General features: G+C 43.0%; 1 protein-coding gene across 1 annotated transcript in view; it reads right to left on the reverse strand.

Moving 5' to 3' along the window:
* The window catches only part of CACNA1I (calcium voltage-gated channel subunit alpha1 I), a 91,634-nt gene extending 79,501 nt beyond the window's left edge, over positions 1-12,133 (reverse strand). Inside the window, exons 1-2 of the mRNA XM_056341775.1 lie at positions 12,027-12,133; positions 10,901-11,034 (exon numbers count right to left, since the gene is read on the reverse strand). Of these exons, the coding sequence (XP_056197750.1) occupies positions 10,901-11,034; positions 12,027-12,119 (227 nt within the window). The 5' untranslated portion in view covers positions 12,120-12,133. The remainder of the gene's footprint in view (positions 1-10,900; positions 11,035-12,026) is intronic.
* Positions 12,134-12,366: the final 233 nt, after the last annotated feature.

Below are 12,366 nucleotides of genomic sequence, written 5' to 3' on the forward strand. Positions count from 1 at the left end.
TGCTAAGGCTGGATGTGCCCTAGCTTGCACACAAGGAAAGCTGTAAGCAGGCAAGCACCATTAAGGAATGAATCCGATCTTTCCCAAGCCCATCTGGAGATGTCAGAAGCAGAGCCAGGAGATTTTGACAAGGCCTGCCCAGATGCTCGACAAGACAGGAGAGCTACTGCTTCCACCTCAAGTCTGCAGCTACAGGACACACATACCAGCAGAGAGGAAAAACACACAGTGCATACAAGCAGGCTACTTGCCAGCCCCAGGACTGCAGGGCTCCTGAGCAGGACCTATTTTTTAAGATTTCTGCACCATGCCAGCCTTTTTGCTCTACAGCTGGAACCACATCCTTCCTTGTCCCCAAAGGTCCCAGGGGCTATGGCAGAAATTAAAGACTCTTTCTAGGTGTCCCCTTTTCCCTGCTCAGAAAGTTGTGTTGTGGCCTGTGCTCCCACCTCCCTCACTTGCCCACAGCTGCAAGGCAGCACAACCTTTACCAGTGCATTGGGAACGGGCAGGCATTTCAGACCGCATGGTACACCAGCCCATGTGGGGTCTGGGCTAAGCACATGCAGCTCCCAGCCATGTCAGGGCTGCAGTCACCTGTAGACCCCTCCTTAAAAATGTTGCCTTCACAGATGCTCTGGCTCTCAACTGACAGGTTATTTGGGCCTGATCTTTTGCTATATAGACATAGATTGCTCCGTGGTGCAGAAGGCATAGGGCTGCCAGGCAGCCCCCAGCACTGAATCCACTATCAGCTCACTTGATATATATTCGAAGAGCAAGCCATGCAGGAGGCACAAATTTTGCACAGTTCAGTGCCTCCAGGCCAGGCTTCAAAATGCACCCTAAACAGATGAGCTGAACCCCTTTCAACAACTACTGTAAAAGGGATGCAATAACATCGCATAGGATGTGCCCTGACGTTACACAGTAGGCTTCTATATTACTCTGCAAGCCACAGTGTACTCAGCTAAGTAGTCCTGCTTATCTCTTTTAAAGTTAGAGCTCATCACGCTGCAAAAAGACAACTCTCTGCTAACATAAAAGCTGAAAGATAGAAGAAAAAAAAATATCCATTGGTAGTAAAATGAAGACTGCAAAAATTACATCTTCTTTTCCCCTTTATAAAAAAAAAAAAAAAGAGGCTATAATTGTTAGTAAAAAGACATTTCTTCAGGGAGTGATAAATCAATTGCTAATTAAACAGTCAGCTCCAGAATTATGATGCTTAGTATTCTTAAAAAAATAACCTGCAACTGCCCCCCCAGTAAAAAACATTTTTTTTTACCTTTTTTTTTTTTTCTTAATTGCTCTGCAACCAAAAGCTGCTGAAAGCTTCCAGAGCCTATGAGACTGGTCCCTTGCTGCCTGGAATGTGATTATTTCACACCCCTGAACACTCAGATTTCTCTCCAAACTGTGTACTAAGAGAAAAGTCAGAGTTTCTTAATAGTTTTGGAGACATGATATGAAAAGACATAAGCAGGTTTTCACACTGTGATAAGAAAGCCAGAGGGACTCGCCAAGCTCAGATGACTGAAGACGAGCGACAGGGCCTCGCTTTTGAAAACCAGGAGTCTGAACACAGGCTCTGAGCTCTGTATTTCATTGCTTACGAGGGGGGAGAGAAATAAAAGAAAGAAAGGGTGTCTGCATTTCAGTCCTGCGAGCCTGCTAGTGTTGCCTTTTTTTTTTTTTTTTCCCCCTTTAATAAAGCTAAAGATTCACATGGTAGGGAATTAGCTTTTAGGGAGGCAAACGAATTCAGAGACAATAATTGAGAACTACACATAACACATGCAGGGTACCACTGCCTCCTTATTTTGATTCTTCTCTGGTGTGATTCATTTCATTTTGATGACTGCTTTCATTTCAATATGTTGCAAATCTATGGATAGTTTTACTAGGAGAAAGCAAATGAAATAATTAGTATCATTAAGGAGGAAAAAGTGAGTGCATGTTGGGGGGGAGGGCTGTGCTGCTGATATTTCTGCCTTTGGTGAAGATACTATTTAGCCTGCTGCTTGCTGGTTTCCATCTTTATCTGATCACTGCTTGAAACACCTAATTGCTGTATTTATTACAGTTTTCTTTAACTTGCCATAATTTCATAGAAACTTTCACTTGGCATTGAAGATTAGCTAAGTAGGATTTTCTGAGCATTCTGCTGTTTACACTGCTGCTAATAAGTATTTAATGATCTGAGATTTTTAAGTCATAACTATGCAAATTCTGGCCAGGTCCCTGAAGGACCGTATTTAATTAAAAGCAAAGAGAAAGTAGAAGATTGGCAACACACTTCCCGCCTTGAGAGATTAAGGCCAACTGGTGTGTTTCAGGCTAAGTGGCATCTTCCCAGCATGGATGGGCACCACGTGATGCCAATTTTGTTTCCTGGGAACAGGAGGGTATTTGAGGCTGGGGGGCTGATACCTCTCCTCCTTCAGAAAGCTGCCAGCCCCCTTTCCTGGGCTGAAATGCAGAGGGATGAACTTGGCGGTGTAAGTATAAACCAGCAGCTTTGTGTTAAGGGGAGAGTCTGTTGCACACACACTGATGCTGCACAGGTTTGAAAAGAGCTTGGATGGATGGATGGACTCAGGAAGCAGCATCGCTGCAGGGTTACGGAAGAAAGGATGTGATATCTGAGGAATTATGGGAAGCAGAAATCAATGACAGTAGATAACTATCAGAGAGAGAAGTTACAAACCATAATAATAATAATCTTAGTTAATAAAGAATAATACTTTCCAGGTTCCCAGTGTGGAAGCTGCATAAAGTGCTCCTGAAGAAGTTACTAGCCAAAAGGCACAGGAAGCAAGCAGAAATGTTCTGCTCAATCTAAGGGGCCATCAGGCATGCCCAAGAAGGCATCTCCAGCTGTACAAAGATGCCAGAAAAAAAATCTCCAAAGGCTGCATAACTACTCAGATAAGAAAGGATGCTTTGGAAAAGAAATGAAGATATTGGGACAGCTGTGCTGCCATACTCTATGTGAAATGAGACTAAAAAAGCAAACTTGGGAAGGTTTCAAACTTCCAGGACAATACTTACCCATGATGATATGTTTTAAAATTATTTTTCTTATCATGATATGCCACCGATTTTAGACAATTTCTGAAGAAGACAGACAAGAAATATTCAGCTGAGCTGCTTGGTGGCCCATCCTTGCCAAAAGACAAAGGAGATAATAGAGGAATACGGTCACAAACTGCTGGCTTGGCCTGCCATATAGCGCAGGAGACTTGCAGAGCACTGGGCTACCCCTGGAGAAGTAAAAATATTAACCAGCATTTCATTAGAAGAAGAATTATTTTTTCAAGGAACAGAGATAGACCAGTCAGAAGATTGTTAAATGAAAGACCAAAGGGAAAAGTGATGAGATTAGGAAAAAAAAGCTAATTCTTACAGAGCCTCCATGTCAAGAACAAAACTAATCAAGATACTGAAAGATGTAAAGAGGAGAAATATGTATCGTCTACACACCAGTGCCAGCGGCCTGAGTAATAAAGAGAATAGGAATTGTTCATTTTATGAGCATAAACAGCCTAAATGGCGTTAAAAAAGCCTGGTGGGAAGATCTGCATGAAAGGAATATTAAAATCAAGGATTTTAACCTAGCTAGGGAGCCTCAAGTGGACAGAAAGGGAGGGGAAGTAGCACACGCTGTCAGAAATGGCATTTTCTAGGACAGAATCAGTGACAATTTGGAAATTAATACTTATGGATTCATTTTCTGCCACATAAAGTAGAGAATTCATCCTGGCTAGAGAAATGGGCTGACAGGAGCCTTATGAAATTCAACAGACAAATGCAAGGTCCTGCACCTGTGCTGGCCTGACCTGCTGCTGCCCAAGAGCTAACAGGTAGTGGCTCTGCTGAAAAGGACCTGGGGCTCCTGGGGGACAGTAGGCAACACACCATCCATGCAAGGAAAGCTGATGGCGTACCAAGATGCACCAACAGGAGCGCAGCCAGTAGATGAGGGAAGGGATTATCCCCTTTACTTTGCACTTGGTAGACCAAATAGCACGTTCAGTTTTGCATCCCCCAGTACAAGAAAGATGTTGACACACCGGAACAATTTCAGTGCAGGGTCATGAAGATGCTCGGGGGCTGGAGCACTTGCCCTGTGACACAATGGACAAAAATCCAAGCAGGGAAGGGAGGTTCAGACTAGTTACAGATATAAAACAGTAGTGGGGCTGGGGCACAGAGAGGTGGTGCAGTTTCTGTCTGGGGTGTTTTTCAAGACTGGACTGGACAACTTTCAGCAGCAACCTAATCTGAGTTTGCTGTTGACTCCCCTTTGAACAAGAAGATTGGACCTGAGACCTCACAAGCTCCTTTCCAATCTGAATTATCTATGAACCTATGAACGTGATTAGGTGTGCCCAGATCACACTAAAAAACAGACTGACTAGCTGTCTTGGTGTTGGTCTGTAATCCACAGGGGAAAAACCCTCTCCTTATCCATCTGCAAGAGTTGAATTTGGGCAACATGTTTTGGAGACACCTAAATCTCCTTGCAGTTTCCTAGCATGTACAGCGATGTGCTCTACAACTCAAAGAAAATTGCATGTAAAGATGGAAGATACAGAGATTGTCTATTAAGTGCTGGGTTGGGTTTTTTTATATCACAGAATTTAAAGCTAGACCTCTTGATTATATGTGTGTTATGTACAAATCAAGTAAGGTTATCAACATTACTAGATGTACTTGCTGGATTAAAGAGGCCATATTCATGAAGTTGAAAACACACAGAAACAGCTATGCATCAAACCAGTCAGGATAAGGACTTTGATTCATGAACTGTGGATGACAATCAAGTGGTATTTAGGAATATTTATCAGGTATCCAAGAAGTTTCAATAGAGACAAGAAAGCTGAATAGGCTAAAAAGATAGTACCACATAAGTGAAAGCAAAAGCAGTGATGTAATAGCAAGAGAGGGGAAGTTAATACCAATGAATATAAATTAGGAGAAGGAAATTGTAGAAAATTTCTAAGAAGGAGGACATAAAATGGTACAAGTTAATCACTGGAACAAGAAAACAGAATTGTCACAAATAGTGTAAAAAGGCAGAAAGCTTCAATTAAAAAAAGTTATATGGGGAAGGTCAGATGATCTATGTGTACCATAGATGATAATGAGCTAGTTTCAGCTCCAGCTGTGATCAAGTATTTTAAGCTGTGCCTATCAAAATAGGAATATGCTAAGATAAGCAGGCCTGGACAATTTATATCCAAGAGTTTTAAAAGAGATGGCCAGAAAAGATCTGAACCAGTACTGATGATTTTTGATTAGTCTCAGAAAACTGGGAAAGCATCCAAGGGTCAAAGAAATTCTGATGTTGTGCCAGTACTTTAGAAATGCAGTGATCTCAGTAGGCTGACTGGACTGATGCTGATCACAGTACAGTAATGAAATTGCTGATATGCAGCTTTGATAGATTACAGATTAAAGGTGGATAATAAAATTAACCATAATCAACACAGGTTTAAGGAAAAATAGACATCATCAAACTAATGTGCTATAATTTCGTATGAGATTACAAGTCTGGTTCACACAAGTAATTATGTTGATATGGCTGGAATGATATGAAATCATCATGACATACATTAGCTAGAGAAAAACTGGCTAAGTAATAAACCTCACATGCAACAGTAAATGGGGACTCATTCATGAGCAGATGTACTTCTGTAATGCACAATTCTTGCTGCTCTGTTCTTTATTTATCACAACCTGGCAGAAAATTAAAAAAAAAAAAAAAAAAAAAAAAAAAGAAAAAAGAATCACTGATGGATTTTGCCATTGAAGCATATTTTGGGGAGAACAGAAACAAAATGAAGAGGACAAGTCAGCCATATAGAACAGTATGAACTGCTTTGGAAATACAAACAATATGTATTCCAGTGTGAACAAATGGAACAGCATATATCTGGGAACAAAGTTTGCTGTTCCTACTAATAGGAAAGGATTTTCTCTCATCAGAAGAGACGACAGAGGAAAAAAAAAAACCACCAACCAAACTTGGAACCAATGGAGAAAGCAGCTGAATAAATTGATAGGGAGATGTTGTGATTGATTAGGTTGGCTACTGCAATGCTTGGCTGTAAGAAGTATAAAATTTCAGGCTGGAATAGAGACACAGTATTACCACTGAAGACATTTGTCCTGGTTTCAGCTGGGATAGAGTTAGTTTTCTTCTTAGTAGTTAGTACAGTGCTGTGTTTTGGCTCTGATGTGAGAACAATGTTGACAACACACTGATGTTTTTAGTTGTTGCTGGGTGATGTTTATACTAAGTCAAGGACTTTGCAGTTTCTTGGGCCCTGCCAGTGAGAGGGCTGGAGGGGCACAGGAAACTGGGAGGGGACACAGCCAGGACAGGTGACTTGAACTAGCCAAAGAGGTATTCCATACCATATGACATCATGCTGAGTATATAAACTGGGGGAAAGAAGAAGGAAGGGGGCAGAGGGACATCCGGCGTTACGGCATTTGTCTTCCCAGGTAACTGTTACACATGACGGAGCCCGGCTTTCCTGGAGATGGCTGAGCACCTGCCTGCCCATGGGAAGTAGCAAATTAATTCCTTGTTTTGCTTTGCTTGCGTGCGTGGCTTCTGCTTTACCTATTAAATTGTTCTTATCTCAACCCCTGAGTTCTACAGTCCTTTCTGATTCTCCTCCCCATCCCTCTGGGTGAGGGGGAGTGAGTGAGTGGCTGCGTGGGGCTTGGTTGCCAGCCAGGGTTAAACCACAACTGCACTGAAGCAGCTACAGAGTGCTGAGTCTTGTTCTGATGTCCACCACTTTTAAAAGCTATTAAAAAACACTGCAAGTATATTTCAAAATGCCAAAACATACAAGTCATGCCATTCCTCTCAAAGGCAAGGTCAGGATGGGATTCAACCACAGTTTAGGAAATCCTACGTGGCAAGCTCCAGTGTGATAATGGAGAGGGGCAAAGATGAGGCATCCTCTGAAAGACAGACCAGCCTTCTCCTCAGCCATTGGACTCCAACCAGCAAGCAGTTAAGGAAAGATTTGGGACGTATTTTGGGCACACACTTGTAATCACAATCATCCCCCAGCCACATAGTGAAGCCTTCTCCCCCTTAACCTACCTCCCTGCTAAGTTGCATACCAGAACATGTCATGGGGATGCCACAGAAGAGGGCAGAGACAGACATAATTCCCACCACAGATTTTTAATTACAGCCCATGGCTTAAGGGAGGCAGAACCACCACTCGGTTGAATGAATGTCCCCAAGGCCAGGCAGGTTGCATGAAGTCACTCCTTGCATGGGGATACTCAGGACAGTCATGTAAAGGGACATCTCCCTTCAGAAAAGGACAGTGGCATCATCTCCAACCACATGTGAACGAAGCTGTCTCACCGAGCAGAGTGAGCAGGAGAAACTGCTTACTCTTTTTTCTCTTTTTTTGCTAGAGAACTGCCTGGCTTAAAAAATACATGAGCGCTAGCCCAGAAATAAGTGACTCTTCTCCAAAATTAATGCACGTATAGATACTGGCTGACATTTCCAATATGATTAGTGTTCACATTATCTCAACTTTCAAAACGTAGTAGGCTCTCAACTTTAGGATGCTGCCCTCTGAAGTTGCCTCAGATCGAGCTCTCTAAATGCACCCATCACTGTGGGAAACATGATGACAGACAAGACCTAATCACAAACACAGGGGAAGAGGGACTCCCACCAGGACAGCTGGTGATGAGCACAGTCTGCTTGAAATGTCTGGGAACCTGCAACCTCCTGTTGCCAGCAAGCAGTTGGGAAATGAAGCATCGGCAAGCTGAATCTGCAGCGCTGGTTGCTTGTGTGCACAAGGGCATCAGCATTCTTCAACCCAAATTACCTCGCTTGGTTTTAGGAGCTCCGAGGGAAACAATGAAGGACAGCATTGACTTAGGACTGTTGTTTTGATTTTTTTCTAATCCTTTCTGAAAAAAAACATGTTGAAGGTGGTTGGGGGAGGGAGTGTGCGAAAGGGGAGAAAGTTCTGGTGATGTCAGCTCCTATCGCCATGGAAACTGAACATTTTTAGTGACAATGGAGTCTTCCTCCTTGAGCTGCTGGGTTGCGTGGGGAGCAGGGGCAAGCAGGGCAGGGGCACATGAGGGAATTCATCTAACTAAAACTATAGCTTCTGGCTTTCCAAGGGAGTGAGGAGAAAACTACGAATGAATGCCTGAATACATGGTTTATGTAACCAAGACACGTCTGGGGCAATAGCAGCAAATAGTCATTATGCTCTTTGATAAAACATGCTGTCATGCAGCAAGCCAGATGGAGGTATCTCAGCTGCCTAGGAACACCCGACAGAACAGTCCCTTGCCTGCACTTTGCTTTTCCAAGCTACAGTTTATTCTTCCAACTTTTGCTGCCCTGTTGGTGTTTGTTTGGAAAGGGAGAAGGGAAGAGCAGAGATTGGGAAGTATAGTCCTTATTGTTGAAATGGAGCGAAGCTGCATATCTTTTAGGCAGTGCATTACTTCCCAACATCATGGGTGTTTTCTTCAGAGCCAAATTTATGACCTCCCTTAAAGGCAGTGACAGTCCAGGACCATGAAAAAGGAGAAGGCCCTTAGAGAAAACTGATTAGCCTCTGGATCACGATCTAACTCACTGGCATAGAGAAAAGATGCAAGATCTAATGCAGGATGTCTTTTCGTAGTCAGCAGGCTAAGGCAGCATCTGGACCCAGAGTAAGGTGAAGCTGAGATCCAGGTGTGGGACCAATCAGGATAAAGCTTGGGGCTTAAATTTGAGGTTAAGTAAAAGCCTATAGTCTGTATGTAAGGGCAATTTTGAGCCTTGGATTTGATTTAAACAGCGCAGACAAATTTAATGAATTTCAAAGAATAATGAATTAATAACCACAAGCTTTTGTAACTCAAAATACATTATATAGTCATTAGTTCTATATAACCAAATGGAAAAAAATCTTTCTTTAGCAGAAGTCTTTTGAGATCAGATATTCTAATGAGATTACTATCATTTCAGCCTGACACCTCATGAGGAAAATTGTATAGAAATCAGGAAACAAATTTCTTTCAGTTTTGGACCTGAAATGAAAAATCCTCCACACTGATTATTTCATATCTAAGGAGTTGATTCTAAGTCTCCTTGGCATTGAAAGGAATTCAGATACGAGCTTTTTTCCTAGTATTGCTATCAGATGCACAAAAGACTCTCTGTTCAAATTTCTGCCAGCAACAGCAACTGAGGGAAACATATAAATGGGGTTTACTCCCTTCTCACCTAGGCAGGATGAATTTCACTAATTTTCTGCATGGAGTAAGCATTTGAGCTCACTCTCATTTTTTAGCATTGCCCCACCGATTTCTTCATCTCTCCGGATCACGTCACCCACATACCATGTTTGCAGGGACACTAAGCAGAGCAAAACCCTCAGTTCCCAAGCCTTTTACCCCATACACCAATGATCCCGTGCCCACTTGGAGCAAAGCCTTCCTCCCAGCATACTGCAGCACATCACCCACACGGAGGAGCACTGTGGGCTCCAAGGTCCCCCTTCCAAACACAACACACCTGTTTTTCCCTTTCCTCCTCAAAGGCTGATGTGGTAGGGACTCCAGTCACCAGTAGTTTTGCCACCAGGAGCTCAGGCTAGCACAGGCAATGATCTGGCATTGTCTGTGCTAGCACCTGACACCACCACGTGTCAGGAGCTTTAACTTAGCCTTTCCCAATGAACTCACAATCCCCATGTCGGGCCATTTTAAATCAGACGCTAATCACAGCAGGCTCAGCCACAAGAAAGGTCTTCCCATCTCACACGTTGTGTTAATTCAGAAAAAGCTACAACTTTCATCTGCCTGTTCCCCTTTCAGGCACAAGCTGGCTGAGAATCAGCCTTCCAACTTTTACTCCCGAACTGAGTTTGAAAATCTCTGCTCCCTCCAGAAGCAAACAATTATACACCCTTCCAGAGAGAATGACTTTCAAGTCTTGCTATAGAACTGTGTCAAAAGCAAATATAAAGACAGTGTTGCGCTGCACCACAGAGGAAAACTCTGCAAAGTGAGCTCAAACTCACTCTGGTTCAGTCAGTGATACACACACTTTCAGGTGACAGCAAATGCAGGTAATTACTTGCTGGAAGGAAGAAGAAAGTTGGGGTTTCTCTCCGAACAGACATTCACTTGTTTGCTGTAAGAACAGCAATATTAAGTATTTATTTCTGACCCTTCTTTTTTTTTTTTTTTTTTTTTTTATTAACTATACCACAAGGCAATCTAATTGAAAATGGACAAATTCACAAAACCAGATGCCCACTGGCATTGGAGATGGGGAGATGGACATTGGCTGTGATTCAATAGACAAATCCTGGTAGGCTTTCCACTTCATACACGTAGAGGGGAAATCTGAGCTTCACCATAGCAACTTTGTTGTAAAAAACGCTCAAATGTCAACTTGTCCCAATAGTACCATGGGTAAGGCCAGTGCAATACAAAGACAAAAAAAAGAGTAACAAAAATTACATTCCTACCTTTGAAACACTGCTGCTGGAAACAAAGCTAGCTTAGTCCTGGTAAAGGTTACACCTGTTCCACTCAGACATTTTAACCGGAAAAAAAAAGGTTCCAGGCTAGCTCTTCAGCTGGTACAAAATAACACCCTTCACTGAAGTTGTGCAAGATAGATGGCTGCACATGAGCTGGGGAGCCAAGCTACATTGTCTAATGTTTCTTCCATAGACTGCTAACCCTAAGGAGTCTGATTCCAGCTCAGCAGATGTACTGGAGTAGCACCAACGTGGAAACCTTCCCCTCAGGTACATCATTTCTGTTCCATGCAAGACTCTAGCAAACACTGAACAAATAATCCCAGAAACCATCGACCTACCCAGCCATAACAATGAAGAAATCCAGGCGATTCCAGGTATCTCCAAGGTAACACTTCTTGCCAAAGATCCCCAGGGCCACCATCTTTAAGACCATTTCCATAGCAAAGAAGATGAAGATGAAGTCATCAAATACCTGCCAAACAGAAACCCAAGAGTACATTTGATAAGCATTCTCAGCCTTGGACTTTAAAACACAAAATGTGAGGTAAATACAAATTTCAGTACTTCTGAAAAATTACTTAGAGACAGGGCTGGAAAAGCTTCTTCCATGCAGCCCTAGCATCACAGCTTCCTGCTGCTCAAGTAAGCAAGGAGCTTTTATAGTTGGTTTTTTCCCCATGGGTGAAGATATCGCTGTAGACTCAGAGACTCCTTACAGGTACTTGAAAAGGAGGTGTTTGCTCAGCACCAGCAGGCCCAAACCTGGCCAGGGAAACAGTGCCCTTTCCAAGGTCTCCCAGGAGTGATTTCTCATCACTCTGCTGCAAACAGCTCAGCTAAGGACATAGTGCAGCTTCATATACACCTTGAGCTGCACATACCAAACACAGATGGAAGCTTCAGGTATCTGAATGTCACAGCCTTAGCAACACTACAGATGACATTTGCTGTCACCTTCTCTTCGGGGAAGCAGCAAGCACAGCTAGTGCATTCATAGGCTGGACGTCCCCATGGCTCTTCTTGGCATACCTTTTGTTTCTTCTCCCTTTGGGCATCCTGAATGCAACATTACCTGAAGACTTAGTACTCTTACTGTCCCGAGTACTGAATGCATTGGGAGGCTGTTATTCTCTCCTGCCTGGATATTGTAACCTTAATTATTTCTCTGAGCTATGTATGTTGTAGCTGTCTATATCAGGAAATGCCTGCTTATGCACCGGATCAGGAAGGCTAACAACTGGTCTGTATTGCAGGGTCACAAGTAGACCTAATTCATTATCTATCCCTCACCCCATTCCCCTCCCGAAAGCAAACTCCTGCCATTTTACAACAGGATCGCTTACTGCCAGGGACATTCTTGCCAATCTGTCTAGGAAGGTGTTGCCCACATGCTGAAGGAAAGCATGCATGAAAATTTGTGACTTGGACTGAGGCACCATCACAACAAGAAGGAAGTCTGCTTACCTGCAAGATTTTACACCTGTCAGAAAGGCAGTCCATATCCTCACATGGCTGGTACATCCCCAGGGTAACGCAGTTTAACAAAATCACCATCATGCTGACACACTCAAACCACGTGGAAAAGAGTCAAGGAAAATTTCTGTAAAACCATCATGTCTGAGATAAGCTTCCTCTAGGCTCGGGGTGACAAAATAGGAACATTAAGGGAAATAACAACTGCTAGTAAGCCGATTTATTACATTCTTATGTTTTCCCCCCCTCAGTTCCTCTCTACTCCACTTCTTGATTAAGCCAAAACTCTTTTGAAAAGAAGGAAGCAGAGGTAACACAAACACCTATGGTA

The sequence above is a fragment of the Falco biarmicus genome, chromosome 5 (genome assembly GCF_023638135.1).
Source record: "Falco biarmicus isolate bFalBia1 chromosome 5, bFalBia1.pri, whole genome shotgun sequence".
Taxonomy (NCBI): Eukaryota; Metazoa; Chordata; class Aves; order Falconiformes; family Falconidae; genus Falco; species Falco biarmicus.